At 33.0% G+C, this 18,777-nt stretch overlaps 1 protein-coding gene across 7 annotated transcripts; it reads right to left on the bottom strand.

The window, feature by feature from the left end:
- Positions 1-1,129: 1,129 nt before the first annotated feature.
- Positions 1,130-15,989, bottom strand: LOC109810818 (isoprenylcysteine alpha-carbonyl methylesterase ICME). 7 transcript variants are annotated; one of them, XR_014433955.1, is made up of 13 exons: positions 15,495-15,989; positions 14,803-14,879; positions 14,628-14,697; positions 14,449-14,529; positions 13,211-13,285; positions 12,275-12,376; positions 12,012-12,152; positions 8,938-9,003; positions 8,687-8,830; positions 3,467-3,535; positions 2,129-2,260; positions 1,919-2,009; positions 1,385-1,403 (listed from the first exon to the last, which is right to left on the bottom strand). XR_014433955.1 is itself a non-coding variant. In XM_083075032.1 (12 exons), the coding sequence occupies exons 1-12, from the start codon at positions 15,857-15,859 to the stop codon at positions 1,242-1,244; spliced, it is 1,443 nt and encodes a 480-aa protein (XP_082931158.1). In that variant the 5' UTR covers positions 15,860-15,988; the 3' UTR covers positions 1,130-1,241. The 7 variants fall into 7 exon arrangements, 2 of the variants coding, with proteins under 2 accessions (XP_082931158.1, XP_020229975.1); XM_083075032.1 differs by lacking the exon at positions 2,129-2,260 and having other exon boundaries at positions 1,130-1,403; positions 15,495-15,988; XR_014433957.1 differs by lacking the exon at positions 2,129-2,260 and having other exon boundaries at positions 1,369-1,403; positions 3,472-3,535.
- Between the last annotated feature and the right edge of the window lie 2,788 nt (positions 15,990-18,777).

Here is an 18,777-nt window from a genome sequence, read left to right as displayed (position 1 = left end):
GTGTGAACTAATGAGAATGTGCGGGAACCAATACGGATACCCACCATAATGAAGGTATAACTCCAAACAAATCCAATAAGCACATTTTTCAAATATTAGTTGCATCCCTCCTAAAATATAAAATACACCCCTAAAAAAATTGCAAGGGAATAATTTCTTAATCTATTTGATCCAAAAATACAAGGTCAAAACTAAAAGAAAATATTTACAAATATTTACTAAAAGCAACCCAAATTTCAATATGAGCTTAGGTCATTATCCTTCAAACTTATCTCACTCTTCTTGACTCTTTTTGAATTTGGCCCATAAGCGTAATTCCATTAATTGCATCTTGCCACAACTTCTTATTATACACACATTCTTATTGAAGGACACATCAAACTCATTATCACATAATTGACTTATACTAAATAGGTTATATTAAAGTTAATCAACAAAGAGCACTTTGTCAATAAATATAGATGAGGATATTCCTATTTTACTTATTCTTCTAATCTTGCCCTTTTGATTTCCTCTAGAGTGTCTTGACCACTAATTTTTTATCTTAGGCTTTAGAATGTCTATTTATCTCCTATCATGTGACATGAGCACCTGTCTAAGTACTATGACTAGACTTTCCTTCATATTTTCAAAGAGATCTACCATAAGAATTATTTAGGTTTTAGATACCCAAATAGACTTGGATCCTTTCCTATTAGTCTTAGAGACATTAGGAGGTCTTTCTTAGGCAGATGATTGCACTTGGATGTGATATGTCCAATTTTACAACAAAAGTAGCACGCTTTAACATATTCATCATCAATGTACCTTTAGCCTTTATATCCATGAACATATTTTTTTTTATAGACATTCCTCTTATATCTCAAAATTTTATCCAATATTTTAGTACCTTGGATGAATTTGGATAAGTTTATCTTGAGAGAATCCACTTCCTTCTTAAGTTTATCTACTTCATCTAGAGATTCGTCTAAATTAGTTTCTTTAGGAGAGTTTTCTAAAACTTTACATTTTTTTAATAATCTTTTTGTATGTCAAACGCGGAACAATTATATTTATATTATCCAAAATCATAATTTTTAGCGAATCAAACGGACCCCATATATGTAAAATGCTAAATCTAACAATGGGATGGAGTGCCAAACATGTCATGTAAAGAATTAATCTAGCAAGTCACAATAAATGGTTATTTACAGTGTAAATTAACGAATCAACTATGAATGTTAGTTCATTCTGCTTAAAGGCTAGAATGGACTGACGCTATGAGCCAATTTTAACATGCATTCAGGTACAAGGCGTCTTCTTGGAGGAGCCTTTGCATCTCTCTCACGGGCATCAGCGTCACCAGAGTGGATATATCCTACTAAATCTTCAAACATATCATCTTTGCCACCTCTCATGGGATCCTGAAAGGTATAAGCATTTCACATGAAAGTCTACTTAAAAAGATTTAACATCCACACGAAATCTTGTCACACAAGATTCAGCATTACTCCTTGCGTGAAAATTTATCAGTAAGCTAAATTAGCTAAGAAAATGTAAAAATAAAATGAGTAGTTTATATAATGCTCTGTTTCTTCGTATTTTTATTTTTGATCAAGTTAGTCAATCATGCCTTCGGCTTTAAGCTAATGATAAGATTAGGTTCAAGTGACTTCACGTGGGAAATTTAATGTTTTAAAAACCTAAATCTCAAGATAACTACATATAAAAGTTTGAAGGAACAAGCAATAGTTAGCAAGAACCCAAGATAACCCTGTTGCCATCACTGAGTTAAATGCTTGCACTAATTATCCTGAATATATTAGTACTCCTTATATTTTATTTATATCATAGATTATCGTTTAAAAAACGTGCAAAACTGATTGAAATTTGAAAACAAACTTAGCAGTTTACGCAAGAATGACGAGTGGTCAAATACCTGTAGAAACACATCTGTATGAGTCTTCCCATCGTACATAATTGATTCAGCTGTGGCTCCAACTCTTTTAAGAGTTTCAGCAAATGTTTTACTGTATAAAAAAATATTATGTTAATCAAAGTTCAGCAGCTGAAAAATAATTGAAAATTGTGAAAGAAAATGCTTCAATTTACAGAGAGAAGCAAATTAGTTGCACTGTAATGACAATACCCTGCTATAAAATTAAATAACCTCTCTTTAAGTTGTACATCTCTAGTAGCCTTGCTAATTTGGAGGATAATACAGGATTAAATCCTACTTTAGCCCATGCAAAAGCATAAGATGCACAAAATTCAATTCAACCTATCCAGATAAAAAAACATGAGCTCAACCATTCAACAGGATTTAGTGTGCAGGAAAACGATTCTTACTCGAATCTTTCTTTCATAAATTCAAAGTATATCCGGTCACAGGACACATTAGCTCTTCGCAAGAATCGAAACTTTATCACTTAAAAGAACATTATAATGCAATTTTAGGTTACCATTACTTATTTCCAGATTCACTATCAGTATTGACCCAAAATCGAAAAATAAAGTAAAATAAATCTAATCCTGTAGGTAGGAAGGTAGGTAAGTTATACTTAGCCTTCGGTTAGAATATTTTTAATGTGATCCTTTCTTTCATTTTGGGGCTTTCTCCATTTTGCATTGACTTCTTATTTTTAAAAGCTTTTAAATGTACTATGATTGATGTGTGGGACTTATCAAACAGATCAGAACATTTTAGTGCCAACGTAAATTTCCCAATTCACACAATCATCAAAGAAAACCTTCAAAAAACAAGTAATCAGCAGTGTATCAAATGGAACTGTAGCAAATACTACAATAAGAGACGTAATCATCTCCAAAAAGTTCAAAGTGCTTAAACAACCACATAACTTGAGAATACTTTTCCAATTTCAGAAGTTTGTCAAACCATGGAAAATCGCCAAGGTTTTTGAATGCTTGTTATGCCTTATATTGATGATTAACAACACATTTAAAATAAATCCATATGGTTAGTAATGAACTCAAAAAAATGGTACTCCCTCTGGTCCTTCATAATATACCAATTTATTAGTTTTATAAAACAAAATCATGATATACCAATTTTACCTTTTTACTTATCAATAAATTGTCATGGAAGAGGCGAAAATATTACTTCATATCAAAACTTATTTACTAATACAAAAAAATTAATAAATAGCAATCACAGAGTTCAAGAGACAGGAGTGAACATTTATTTCTCATATTCTCTTCTCATTATTCAACAAGAAACACATACTCACAATTTTTAATAGGGGTAAAAGATGAAAAATAAAAATAATGCTTTATAAAAAGAACTACCATTTCCTTCTAAATTGTCTTATAATAAGGATTGGAAGGAACATTTGAAAGCATGCTACTAGAATACTTGCAAATGGAGATGTTCTATTTTGAGAATGCATGGAACACACGTTCATCAAGATAAAAATTAAAAAGAGAATCTCGATACAGAAGAAAAGAACCACAGTGAGAGCAAGAAGACCTGACATGATAGCTGAACCTGTTTGCTGGTTGATGAACAGGATGAACAGCATTTATTGAAACCGAACCACTAGGAAATCAATGGGCATATAGAAGTATGTCACAACCAGAAATAATCACAAATTCTGCTACGATTCTAGGAAGAATACCTCATAGAAGAAGAAAGATAATAAGAATTAGATCAAGGGTATGATACAGAGGAGAAACACAAAGATATCTCTGTTATGGAAGGAAAAACGATGAGGACTCCTTCGCAAGGGTGACCCCCTTCACTCACATGTGGCTTGGTTTAGCACAACAAAACATTCCCCTGTTCAACAAATCGGTTTATTTATTAACTGTCACCACCTTCAACTGTAACTGTATGCCAGCTCTGCTGAACTGACTACCTAGACAATTGGCTAACTATTTCTCTCCTCATCTGTTTCTTCTTGCATTCACTTTTCAGACCCCCTCTTCATAACACCGAGCATACTAATTTGTTGAGTTTTATAGAAGATCATCTAATCATTTCACCTAAGTCTCTCTAAGTCAACCATAAATTTATTGGGCAGTCAGAGTCAATAATTTTTGATAAAGACAGATCCTTGAGCTAATATTTACGCACTGACTCCCACAATACGCTTGCTTTTGTACTGGGAAAGATCGTATGCTAGTCAGAAAAAACTGTCATGAAATTGAGTACTTTTCTTTTTCAAAGAGGAATATAGGAAATTTGAATTGGGTTTCTTAGAGCAAAAACTTAACAAGTTAATTTAAACAAAATAAAAAATATCGGAATCAACTGAAATTGTTGTAATTGCGTAGTGAATACTCTACGTAAAGTTAGGAAGAAGACTCGCATTATGAGCTTGGGAAGGAAAAAGAATCAGCTGGACGAATCCAAAGCTATAAATCCCCATTTCGAGTGTGTTTGGGAAGCTGTAAAAAACAGATTTCAATAATTGATTATGTAATAATAGATTATTTTTATAATCCATTATAATTATAATGGATTTTTGTTTGGATAAACTTGCTGAAAAACAAATTTAAGAAGTTTTTTTTTTAATACACCAAAAAAATCAGCTTTTACGTTAAAGAAAGAAAACTATTAAAAAGTAATCATAAACATCAAATTTTGAGATTAAAGAAAACAGCTTACTTTTGCACAAAAAAAAATATCTGTTAACAAATTTAAGCTGGTATCACAAAAAAAGTTTTTTTTTTTCAAAAAAAAATAATTTCTTTCGAAACCGCTGAAATCATGAGAAGAAAACCTTTCTCAAACAAACTCCTCATGTCTCTAAACATATCCTTAACTCTGAACCTATTAATCGACAGACCTTGCTGAAATTATCGAGTTTTAGGATGAAAAGGAGAGAAAAGAGACTAAAGTTGGGTTTGTTTAAACTTTATACTTTAAAAGCGTTTTTTTTAATAAAATAATTTTTTTATTTTTTTAAAATCTTTTTAAGTAGCAACTTCTATTCTTTTAAAATATATACTTTTTAAAAATCAATGTTTTTTATTTTTTTTATTTTAAACAAATTGCTCCTAAATGCTACAATTGATAATGACTTTTATGATGTGAATGTGATGTCTCATACTGATAAAAATATAAAAGCATTATCAATTATTTATGTTAATAATCTTAATTAAATTAAATAGGCTAAATTAGTATACATTTAATCATTTCTTTTACTTTTTATTTTATTTTATTTTTTTGTCTTTTAAAAATTTCATTATGGTCTTTAATCTTTTAATTTTAAATAAAGTTGATCCTTTCAAAATATTGACGGTTTTCAATTTTGTGACATGATTTTGGATATTTTTTGAAAGATTCAAAACAAAAAATTTGTTTCAATAAATTTACTTTGTAAAAATTATTGAACTCAAATGATATTTAAACCAAAAAAAAATTATAAATATAATAAAAATTATGTAAAAAATAAATTTCACAAGCAACTTGAAAAAAACATAATAACATATTTTTTATTTTCCAATTGCTTGTTGGTTTTACTCTCGCAATTTACATTATACTTATTACTCTTTTTGGTTCAAACATCAAATAGATTCAATAGTTTTCATGTACATGAGCTTTGATTCTTGGATCAGTCATAAAAGAATTTAAAATCATATTACAAAATTGAAAACTATCACTTTCACAAAGACCAAATTGACAAAATTTTAAAAATAAAAGATTAAAATGATTTTTTTAAAAAAATAAATGACCAAAATAAATATTAAAAATAAAATAAAAGACGAAAAGTTAATGGATTTAAAAGTGATGTACTGGTAGTGCAAAATGTTTTACACAGCCAACCAATTAGAAACATGATTTATATGACTAATTGACTATTTAGATAGTTATTGTAAAAGTCAACACAATTATTATTTATGGTGAATTATGATTGAATGACTGTGGAAAACATGTATCACCATTAAATCCAAAGTTAATTTAGCCAATTAAATAAGTAAACAAATCATGAGATAAGACAACCACGACAGGCATATGAAATTGGAGACTAGCATTGCCTGACCACTTTCAGAACAATACTTGGGGCAACAAAAGAGTGCATATGAAACAAAAAACTGACAGGGCAACTGCAACTGGGATAGAGACAGGCAAGTCCAGAGTACCTGGGACTTGAGACTGGTGCCAAACTATGGCTACGACAAAAGATAGAACACGGCAAAGGCAAGACACCTTCCACCTTTCTCCACCTCAATGCTAAGCCAACATCATGAAAAACTGAAGATAACAACCACAAAGAATGTCCAGAAATAGCTCAAAAACGTCAAACCAATACAACAGAGAAAAAAATGTCAGATTTGAGCCTAAGACCTAAGTAATGGCAGAACACAGCCTAAAGGAGCCAAACACCCATGCGTTACACAAACCACGTGAGGTTGGGCCGACCTTGGAGAGACGAACCGGACCTAGTGGTCGATGAGATGGCCAGGATGAAACAGTAGAATGAGCGTACAGCAAGAGAGAGGACTACTTAGAATGAAAAGACAGAAACAAAGTATAATAATTATAAGCTACCACACCATGTTAAAATTATAAGATTTTTAGGAAAACCAGAAGAAAAATTAGAATTTGGGATTGAATCTAACATTCCTCGTGTTTTATATCCTTCTATACGGATTTGCATCGGAGATTGAGGAAACAATTTGTAATCTTACTGAAAATCTTAAAAAAAAAAAAAAAAAATTAGTAGTTGATTTTAATATTGTATGATGTGGTGCCCTTCCTTGATCTAAACTTTTTTGTAACTAAAAAAAATCATGACTTGACATGATGCGGGGATGCCCTTTTTTTTTTTTGATAAATACAGAAACAAATAGTGAGATACCAAAAAAAAAAATTGGAGGGTGGGTGGGGTGGACTACCTTGTTTGGTGGTCCATGGTGATCCATTACTTAAAACCGTTGAATTTATCTCATCCTAGGATATTACCGTAGGCCCTCAACAACAGATTTATTTTTATTTCTCCCTCTCCTTTCTGCATTCGTGACACCTCTTGCCAGTGGCTTTTGCGGTAATCGATGTTGGCTTCGAGAGGGAAGTAGAAGATGGCTTTGGAACAGCGAAGCTTGAACACAACTGGTTTGTATGCTTTGGCGGCTTTGATTCACATTCCCCTGTGGTACTTCTTCTCTTCCATCCACTCGGTCTTCTTCGGGAGAAAGATTTAAAGTGAAAACTTTTTCCACGCGATTCAGGTTTCTTAAAGTCCTACGTGGTTAGAAACGTGAATTCCAACGACAATGTTTGGGGTTGGGATTTGGGGGTTTCGAGGTTTATTATTTTGGGTTCGGACTCTAAATGAAAGAAGGGAAATTGGTTTTCCATTGAAGCGGCTGGAAAGTTGACGAAGATTTGGTCCATCATTACGGATGAGTCAGAATTGAAGGATTAAGAACAGAGGGAGTTTGATTCAGATAAGTTTGCGTTTGGCTGGTTAAATAGAAAACAAAAGTTGTTGTTCTTGGTGAGGTTAGAGGAGGAAGTGGTGAGTGGGAGGGGAACGACGACGTGTGGAACGGAAGGTAGAGGAAGCCATGAATGGCTTTGCTGAAATGAGCGTAAACTCTTCCTTCGATTAGGGCATCTCCACCAACAATATGCTACAGTAAGAGCAGGAGCTGTTGAGGAATGGTTGAGGAGGAAGGGAGCATAATCTAATGTAAATGATTCACGTGTAATCTATATCTAGGAGATTAATCTAATGGTAGAAATTAATAGACCACCATAGACCATCTATCAAGGTAGACCACTGTATCCTCCATCACAAAAAAAAAAAAGAAATATGAAAACTAGAGAAATGGAGGAACGGATTCTAAGAGATAATTCTAAAATAGTATAAAGTATAATGTTGAATATTGATATTATGAGATTTTTTCATATATTCTAATAAACCTTAATGACCTAGTGATAGAACTCAATTCAAAGTAGCAAATCTAGTTTATGACAATGTCATTCAAAATAATGCTATCATGGTTTATCTTTAGGATTATCTTATTTGAATTTGTTATCATAACTTATCTTTAAGATTTATCATTTGTATTTTGTTATTATAATTTATCTTTAGGAGTTAGTTTAGGATTATGTTATTTGAATTATGTTATTATAGTTTATCTTTAGGATTTATCTTCTTTTAACAATTTTTGAGAGCTAGTTAAGGGAAATGATTATAAATATAGAGTAGTTTGAGAAAGGGAGACAGTTTTGGAGAATTTTTATTGGATTGTAATCAGAGCCCATGCTTTGGGAGAGAAAGGTAGTAGATTAATCGGTCAATCTATTTTTTATTTGAAATAATAATGTCCAACCCTTTTTGGGTTTCCACCACCTTTTTACATCATTTTCAAGTTGTTTGTGACTTAAACTAGAGCATTTAACTTTCATCTCTATATTAAATGGTTTGCTGACTCTTGTTTCAGGGACAAGGAACTGAACTGTCATAGGTCGTTCTATGTTGTTTCTTTTGCATGGCTATCAATGCCCAAGTTAAATTAAGTTGCTCATTGCTAACTAAAATCATTCAGCCATTACACAAAGCTTGGCAATTTAATATTGCATGAAACAATTTTCACTCACTAAGCTCCCAGAGTAGAGCACTCTAGGGTATATCTCGGCAAAACTAAACCATAAAAAATTAATGTGCCGGTCAATATAAATTTCTGTTTTCTATTGTTACTAAAAATTTAAAACCCTTTTGAAAGGAGCACAAACCTCGCATCTGATGGTATGGAATAATCCCCAGTGCCATGAAAAAGAACTATAGGAGGTAGTAGAGAAATCGCATTTCCAATGTTTGGATCTTGAACCATTAGCTCTGGAGAAAACCGTCGCAGGGATTCCTCCCCTTCCATTATGCTGTAAGATAAAAGTAGTCATTCGAAAGTCTAATTTAATGAAAATCAGAGTGTTAAACATAATACTGTTGAAGATTTCACTTAAGATGAATGAAATGAAGTGCGTACCTTAAAAAGATGGACCGATAAAGACCTCTACTGTTGAAGTGATCTACTAAGTTAAACAAATTATACCTACATTGATGTAAGAAGACATCAAATAAATTAAGTTAGTTGTTATTGCGTATCTTCTGGATTGGTGGGAAATACAAGGTATATAACAAACATTCGTAATCAAATAACATTGCATTTACCATAAGCAAAATAAAAGATTAATTGTAATAATTAGTGGTTATTGCATGTCTTCTGTATACATTTAATTTTGCCATTAAAATTTGAAAAAGATTAAATCCATACCTGATCGATCAACTTGAGGGACGGATCTAGAGCACAATTAAAGGGGGGCGGGGGGAGACATTTTTTTTAATAATAAATTTAGATAAATATTAAATCATAATTCTTAAATACATCATATTATTTATCTAACTTATATATATATCATTCTTTTATATCATAAAATCATCAATGATATATATTTACATATATATATATATATATATATATATATATATACATATATATCAATTTTTAACTAATCTTTCAATATAATCATATACTTAAAATAATAAATATATTTTATTTTTTAAAAAAATCAAATAGTGAGGGGGGGCGGAATACTTTCTTCTGTAACATGTACAACAGTGTAACAATCCTAATATTAGTAAAACAAAACGCTTTTGTAACATATCACAATCAAAATTTGCATTTCTAACATGGGATCTGTCACGAACCAAACAAAAAAGTAGCTTAAATTATCAGGTTGAAAGCCCGTCAATGGCTTTCATTACATTTTTAACAAACTCCCTCACGTAAAGCACACAGACTCACCTACCATATACTTAAATTCAACTTTTTTATTTTATGCAAAAGAATAGAGTGACCAGGGATCAAAATCTAGATTGGCGATTAGTTCCTGTTGGTCGGGAACAGACACAATCTTCCAATTTTGTTTTCACGTGTGCAGATATTAGTTCTATCATTCTATGCTTTCAGGAATCTCTTGTATCTCATATCTTTAATTTTATGTTAACCGTAAAAGAGAGATATTGACTCTCCTATTACCTTGGCCTAGATCAGTTTACAGTCGTTACCCTAATTCCCTATTTATTCTACCATCTTGTAATCGATCAAATCAAGGAAAATAAAATATTTTCTGCAAGGTAGCAAAGCGTATTAATATGAGCCATGTTTGATTTCAAACTGCATGTTGCTCCATTCATCGCATACAAACTAGAGACTAACAGTCTAGAGGTAGTATCTAGATTGGAGACTGATACCCTGCCATAACCAGCCTGATTGAAGGACCTATTCCTATCATTGGCCACAAACAGAAGGGACAAAACTCCATCCAAACTTACCAGTCCAAAGTTCAATTTTTTTTTTCCAAGGAAAAGAAGAATATATCACCGGGGATGCAAGACAAGTGGAGAAAGATGATCCCAAAAATAAAAAATGGAAACTTAAAAATAGCCTAGTGATATCATGGTTGTTGAACATTATAAGATGTTTCCACATTAGCTAGGAATATTGATCAAAATAATCCTTATAAGACATAGGCAAACCTCTTGTGCTAGAATTTAAAATAATCCCTTATACAAGACATAGGCAATTCTCACCCCTTGTGCTAGCATTTTGGGTAAGCGCAGTAGATTTCGAACATGACATCAAAGTCTGTCCAGTGTTGGTGATGAGCAACTCACAAATGTCCAGTCCTATAGACTTCATGATCCAGATATCCAGCCCTGTGAGAGGTGTGCATTAAGACTTAGACAATCCTCACCACTTTAGCTACCTTTTTGGGTTGACTTAGGCCCTATTCATTTCTAATAAACATAACCAATGGGATTGAAGAGAACATCACGTACTACTTCAAATGTGAATAACATAATAATTATCAACCTCGTATAAATGCACACAAATTGATAACAACGAAAATCAAGAATGAATGAGTGCAATCCCAGAAGTTCCAATCGAAAAAACAAAATGGCACAAGTGGATGATGCTACGATTGCTTCAAGGGCGACCAATGAAGTTTATGAAAAAACAAAACACTATCAGAACAGAACGCAAGGATAGAACACAGGGGGTGAGCGGTAAAACAGAATTCGGACTAAAAAGAAGGTTGACTCGACGATACTTAAATAGAGAATGTGTTGCCAATTGACAGAACAGAGTACGTGCAAAACAGAGAAGTGTGTATGCCAGGCAAGCACCGAGTGTTGGTTGTTTGTGTCAAATCAGGTAATAGAGAATTGAATGTGGTTTGAATACGCTTCGTATAAGGTTTCTGAAACTCATTACAGTTGCGCCGCTATAGCTCACATAATAGCGCGATTCTCCACTATTGAGGAACCCTTCGATATTTGAATCTCTTTAGGGGCCGCTCATTAACTACTAACACTTGTGCAATCTTCAAAATCAAGAGTTTACACTTTATGACCTACGGCAAAGTTTTAGAAACCCACCAATGGACTAGAATAAATATTCACAGGAATTACCTTGATTAAATTTTGTAAATAGGAGATCTCCATCAAGGGGCTTAACAGGGAAGTATACTTGTGGGCTTGACATTACATTCACACATTCGTAAAGTTTGAGTTTTTTCCACTTATATGATCCTCATTGGCATATTGAGTTCCACATCTCTATTAGACTTAGACAATTCACCGATTAATATCGATAAAGTATTGAGAGTATCGATATCAAATAAGATTTTCATAATATTTTAAGGATTTGGTATTTCACCAACGTATAAGATATGGATAAGTGAAGTAAATTAAAGTACTTCATAATTTCTAACAATTGAGTTCCCAACCCGCCATTCCATCATTATCACAGAAGCACTCCCAAAGATAATGAGTATGTTTGGTTTCAAGTTAGACTTAGAACCACGTGATGTGCGTAAAAAAATACGGAAATGCTAAAGCTACACGAAGTTGCATGGTTATTAACGTGGAAAAGTGAACCGATTTTTTTAAAAGTAACACAAAACCAAAACATTAAGTATGTAATTTTCCAGAAGGTGTAGTATTTTTTTAACACACGATACCAGAGATTGGAAGGAACTTTCTGCAAGTACTTACCCTCCAGATAAACCAAAATAAGCCTTAATCTGGGAAAGACTCCAAGAAGTACTTTCTCCTTCACCTGCCTCTTTGATTGCCTGCTCCACAATTGCACACGCAGCAATATGTGCCCCAGCTGACTGCCCCATTAAGTAAATTCTATACGGAAAAAATATTAAACAAAGACATCATTATTGATCACGAGAGAAGCCATTACCCTTATAGCAAGTGAACAAATTGGTTGCTGTAATGAGAAAACTTTGAAGAGAATGATTATTTACCTGTTAGGGTCACCTCCATATTCTGCAATATTGTTGCACACAAATGAGATACCTTGAGAAGAATCAGCTATCATATCACTGATGGTTCCCTGGGGAAAATTTCTGCAACAAAACAGATCTTATATAACACTGCAATACGAAGACATACGCACGTAACACTCAATTCAGTAGACTATTTATTATTAGGTGAATCTCATGTAGCTTAAGAGTGCCAATTTGAATTAAATACGCTTTTAGTGGTTTGTGATGACTGATGAGGCACGATATAAGCCACTGATTTCCTTAGATTAGTTTTGATCATTACTGTTTTCATTACCAATTTTCATTTTCATTTTGACTTGTATATTTCAATAATCCCTCTGCTTATTAACCAGGTTTTGCACCCTATACTGTAAAAACCAGTATATTGACTTCGTTCTGTTGTCATTAATTCTTGGCTGTATACTTCCTATATTTTGATTTTATATAAAAAAAAATAAATAAAAAAATAAAAAAGTTGGGATTCTATAAAATGCAGTCTATGTGGCCATAAATGTAGTTGCAAAGAATGTTCGACTCTAAAAACAGTATGAAAAGTCACTAAATACAGGAATTCCATGTCAAGAACTCTACAAGATGAAACCTTTAGCTGATACACAGGTCATATGGTTGGTATGACTAATAATATGATCAACTTCTAGGAATAGATGGAAAAGGGAAGAATGAGATAGAGAAGTAACGCATAAAACTATAGTTCACTAATTCAATTTTAATAGTTGCGATACAAAAGCAGACCTTATACATCACTTTACACTAATAAAAATAGAACCTAGGAATAAAGGGTTTTCTTTATTAGTAAATATAAGGATTAGTCTCCATAACAATTTTAATGCTGCTAGATTGCATCTATTACCTAGAGCAAAATACTGATGTGAGAATAGATGAAGAAAAGATCACCTGTAATCTATGCATGCCACAATGATATCTCTCTCTGATAACTGTTGGCCTAAAAGAGAACCCCATGCTTTGTAACTACACAAATACAAACACTTCAAAACTAGTAAGAACAGAATTGGTAGGTGGTGAACGTGCACATGTTGTATACACTAGACACGCAACACATAATGAAACTAGTAGCATCGGATCGCACAAGGGACGATAAATATCAAAAAGAAAAACATGGTATATAATTTAAAACACAATTATAAACTCCTCAGTTTGAAACTACACACTTCATAAGACATTATACAGTTCTGTTAAATATAGCTCATGCAGCATGTATAAATATTAGTTATATAGAAAACAATAATATATGTATGATTTGATTACAATTAGCATTGATTCGGGATATCATTGGAAGATTACTATAGTCAATGACTCGATATAAATAATACATGTGTGTGGTGAACATTTGACACACAATTACGAAAGCTAATATGGTATTAGTAATTTAGGGTTTGATCCAGTCAGCCTTAACCTTTTTTACACAGTTTTGGTGCCTTAGTACTTGAATTTATCTTGTGGATTACATTGATGACTGTTGAGATTTGACTTGATTTCCATTTAATCTCAGTCATTATTATTCCATATTCCTGCTTTTATTATTCTTGCCAAGTTAACATTATATTGTATTCAATATTTGATTGTATAATCCCTACAATTAAGGGATTCCATTATTATTGCAATTTATTTCTGATCATTATAAATTAAGGATCGAGGAATCACTGTCTTCAAGCATTCAGATTAAAAGTTTGATATTCACGTTGGTATCAGAGACTGATTTTACTTGTTATGTTTATGATCTCTCTTCAGGTCTTGATATCAAGTGCATTTTCCTTGTTATTTACGGACCTACAAAGGATATTGGTTCTAATCTGTTGCCAACCACCGCTTTTACATGTCTGTTAATGTCAACTTCTACCAAGATACTCTATTTTTCGCCTCGTCCAATTTCCTTCCCTCACCTGGTCCCTCTCTTTCTTATTTATCAACGTCACCCTAGACCTCCATCCTCTTTAAATAATGAACTTCTGTTTAAAACAAGATATAAAAATAAGAATCGAAGCTCATATACCACTCCATTGATAAGAATATCCATCCTCTCAATAAATAAATAAATAAACAACATCAAAGCCTCACCTAATTCCGTTAAATCAGAAATATGAAATGAAGCACAGACACCACTTAGTACTTACCCAATAATCCAGGCACCACCAGTAATAAAAGCAACAACTGGTTTTGGACCATTGCTGTTTTTAGGTAAGTACAAGTCAAGCCTGCAAAAGAAAATAAACTATTAATCAAAATCAAAATTACAACAACCGTAGGAATTTATAAATGTAGAGAGAGAATATAAATAATAAATAAATCATACCTATTTCGTGGTTTATCTCCATAAACTATGCTTCTGCGTATCTGTTTGGAGAAGAAATAGTAATATCCAACTATAAAACAGAAGGACAGACGAAGGGTGATACTAATGCATTTGAAAATTCAAATCAGCATCTGGACATGTACGAGAATTATGCTATAGATCACTGAATTCGGACCTTGAATAAAGCCTGGGAAAAGCAGCACTGCATAACAACCAAGGGCAAGAAATCTCGTAATCCATTTATAGCCTACCCTGAACAGAAATAAATAACCAGAAAGCATCCATAACTGCCACACGGAAATGTTGGATTTCATTGAAAAATCGATCGGCATTCATAACAAAATCAGAATTTATTCAAAACTACAAAATCAGAATATTAGCAACACACTCTTTAAAACACTCCCCTTAATACACCACTTTTATTGGTTAGAATTTATTCAAAACTACAAAATCAGAATGAAGAATCATTAAATAGAGTGAGACCCACTAAATTTTATGTTTTCCAACGAATTTCAACCAATTTGAGAGACCATGTTTAAAAGAATATGTTGTTAACTTTTTTTATTATGATTACACTACTAGTCAATGCGAGATCTTCATGCCAAGGACGGGACATCTCATCTTATAAGATGAGGACAACTCTTCACTTATATACACTACTATGGTTATACTATAAGGTGATGTGAGATCTCCAATACACCCAAGACATGTAACATTATGAGTTCTGAAACCATCTTTAAAAACTGATTATTACCCTTACAAAAGCGACTTATCCTCACTTACATAAACTACCATTTAGAACACGCCACAAGTGGAGATCCACAACGGTTAATTCGTAAAAGACAAACAAGGAGAATGAGACGATACCCGAGGTAACTGAGCATCTTGAAGCCGAGGCGGGTCAAGAGAAAGGTCTCGGAGGCGACGTCGCGGCCGAAGGAGGAGGTGCGGGAGGAGGCAGTGTCATGGGGAAGGGAGGGGAAGGAGTCCTGGCTGGCGGCACGGCGGCGGCGCTTCTGGTGGAAAGAAGAGGGAGCGTTGAGTTTGCGGGAGGAGGCGGTGAAGCTGGAGGCCCTGGGCAAGGGAGGCTTGAAGGACAAGTCTCGGAAGGAGCGGAGGAGACTGGCGGAGGGGTCATTGGCAGCGTCGTCGTCGTCGTCTTTGGCCTTGACCAGTATCGGAGGAGAGGGATCGGAGGGACGGTTGGGCATGGGAAGGATCTGAGATGGCATCGTTTACAACTGAGGAGGTGCTGCTGGCGCTGCCTTCAAAAAATGAAAACTTAGGAGAGAGAGAGAGAGAGAGAGAGGGATTGGTTCGTCGTGCTTGATTGGCTTTGGTTGGCACAACGTGGGGCCCGGATGGGGTTTTGAGTTTGTCAAATGAGCTGTGTACACAAGTGCAAGAGCTAAGTGTCCTGGTCAAATGCTTTTTTTATTGTTCAAAAATTACGTATTCATCTTGTAGTGTAACGTCTACAGAAATGTGATAAAAATAAAAAATTTGCTTTTTTTTTTATATTGTTGTAAGAATTTTATATGTATCAAACTTTTTTTTTTATTCGTTCATGGAGTATCCACTCCCGACAGTGGTGACTAATCTCCTGGCTAGGTTAGAGGCGACTCAAAGAGTGGGATAGCTGGCCCCAAGATTTAACGCGGCTGCATACAGCAGGCAGGATTCGAACCCCTGACCTTGTTTAAGCGTGGATCAACTCCTACTGCTGAACCACACGCTTGAGGTTATATGTATGTATCAAACTTATAACGTGTGTAAATAATAATTTAATTAACTAAAGATAGTTTTTTATGTTAAACTAAAGATAGTTTACGCAAGTAGTTAGATAGTTATACTTTAATTAAATGTCAGAATTTTCACTTAAATATGGAGTCGTAACTGAATTACTATCAGTTACTATTTTATGTTTTTAAGAGTTGATTGAGTAAAATAAATTATATCCTTTTATTAAACCAAATAATAATAATTTATCTTGGAGAATAAATGTTTTTCTTGTATTTTCATCTAATTATAAATTAATATTTTACAAAATACATGTGTTACTTTTAGAAATACAAAATACATGTTATTCATATTAAGAGTGCTCAATTTATTTTAATCCATGATTAAGGAACTTACAAATCACTTTATGTTCAGCTAATTAATTTTAACTATTAGTTCTTTTTAATGCTAAATTAATTTTTTTTTATGTTTTATCTACTTTAAATACATGGAAGGGATGAAATTAGAAGGAAAGAAAATATTTTATACTTTAAATACATGTTTGGAAGGGGATAAAACTAGAAGAAAAAAAATACGGAGAAAGAAAGACTCAGAATATGATATATTTTATTTTGTTTAGTTGGAGATAAAATGAAAGGAAATTAAAATGGAAAGTTGACTTTAAAAAACAAAATTCACCAAAAGTTACTAACATAAATGGTTCAACATTTGTGTTTCCTAATTAGGGAACATGTTTTAATCCTTGGACATGAAGTGGCAATTAGTACCATTTTACTCTTAACATAAGTCAATCTATTAGGAAGAAGTTATACCACCTTAATATACCAAATAAAATTCAAATTTTATTTTCCTTCCAGTTTTCTTTCAATTCAATTTTTTTTCTCTCTTCTCATTTTTCATCCATCCAATCAAACATAGGGTAAATGTCTCACAACTAAATCATATGCTCACAACTCTTTTTACACTTTTAATGTTATGTCTCACAAATTTTTAAATCAAATATAAATTTAATGAAACTTTTTTTTAAGCATTTAACATGTTTTTGTGGGTTAAACTCGAATTATATCATAATTGATTAGGTTAAAAAAGATCATTCAAAAATCAAAGTTTAAATTCTATGCTTCATCATATGGATTCATATTGGCATGTTTATAGTTTGTTTTGATACAAGTTAAAAAGAATTTTTTAGTAGAAATCCTTTAAAAAATACTTATTCATCTGTATCCAAACAGGATCCTAACTCGACTCTTTTTGTTATTATAAGAATTACAATGACAATAACAAGATCCAAATTAAGGACCTTGTACATATTACTTTAACTCTTTACCACTAGGTTGACCTTAATAGTTCAAAAGAGGTAAAAAGTTTTAGAAAACTCTTATAAGGTTTCATTATAACAGCTCGATTTTCACAGATTGTAGGAATTTCCAAAAGTCCAATAGGGGTGATTTAGTAGTCTAGAACGGGCCATTTCCAAATTGGAACAGGCCATTCCAAACTACTAAAACGAGGGTGATTTAGTATCTTAGAACGGGTCGTTCCTAGATTGGAACGGGCCGTTCCAAAATACTACAAGTGCCTACAAATCTTAGTTGGGAACGGGACGTTCCAAATTACCAAAAAGGCTCCCTAGTTGGGAATGGGTCGTTCTGGTTTAAGAACGGGTCGTTCCAAATATGGCTATTATGGGTTAAATGCAACCCTAGAACAGCCTATTCTAGTTTGAGAACGGGTCGTTCTGAATGTGAAATTTTACACATGACAAAGAGTCTAGAACGGGGCGTTCTGGATTTGAAACGAGTCGTTCCGGCCACTCTTGATGCCTATAAATAGAGCGTTTTAGCACTCTCAAAAAGCACACATTTCAATTCTGACTTCTTTTCCTTCTACATTCTCTGAAGACCGAGGGGAACCCAAAGGAGGAGACCAACCAGATTCTGCTCTATTTTCAGCTACTGCTTATAGAGGTACGGGAGAAAAAGGGATTATTTGTATGCAGAGTTACATGAGGGAATTGGGTAGAAAAAGAGTCCCTTAGAATTATGGATAATTTTATAATTGTTTCTGTTTAAGGAATTGATGATCCCATTAGATTCTGTATGTATTAAGGATTACAAATATATATTTAATTTGCGAAAATGATGATTTGGGAGAGAGAACAAAATTGTAGAAAAGTATCTGTGAGTCAGGTTTTGGAAAAATTGGGAGTTTTACTATTTGATTTAATATTATATTAAATTGGTGAATTAATTGAGTTTTATATTAATTTATAAATATTATTGTTATATTATTGTTATAGATGTGTATTCATGGTGAATTGCTTGAAGGGTATATGAATCATTGTATTTTGTAGACTTATTTGTATGTGATATGGAATTTGAGTTATGAGATGGGATGTTGTATTGAATGT

Source organism: Cajanus cajan, chromosome 5 (genome assembly GCF_000230855.2).
Source record: "Cajanus cajan strain Asha chromosome 5, NIPB_CcT2T_4, whole genome shotgun sequence".
Taxonomy (NCBI): domain Eukaryota; kingdom Viridiplantae; phylum Streptophyta; class Magnoliopsida; order Fabales; family Fabaceae; genus Cajanus; species Cajanus cajan.
This window is presented reverse-complemented; position numbering and strand designations above follow the sequence as displayed.

Coding starts and splice junctions, on each gene's coding strand:
- LOC109810818 (XM_083075032.1), bottom strand. CDS start 15,859: ATGCCATCTCAGATCCTTCCCATGCCCAACCGTCCCTCCGATCCCTCT. Junction 14,698..14,802: donor TTTCCCAGGCTTTATTCAAG/GTCCGAATTCAG, acceptor TCTGTTTTATAG/TTGGATATTACTATTTCTTC. Junction 1,404..1,918: donor ATACAGATGTGTTTCTACAG/GTATTTGACCAC, acceptor TATACCTTTCAG/GATCCCATGAGAGGTGGCAA.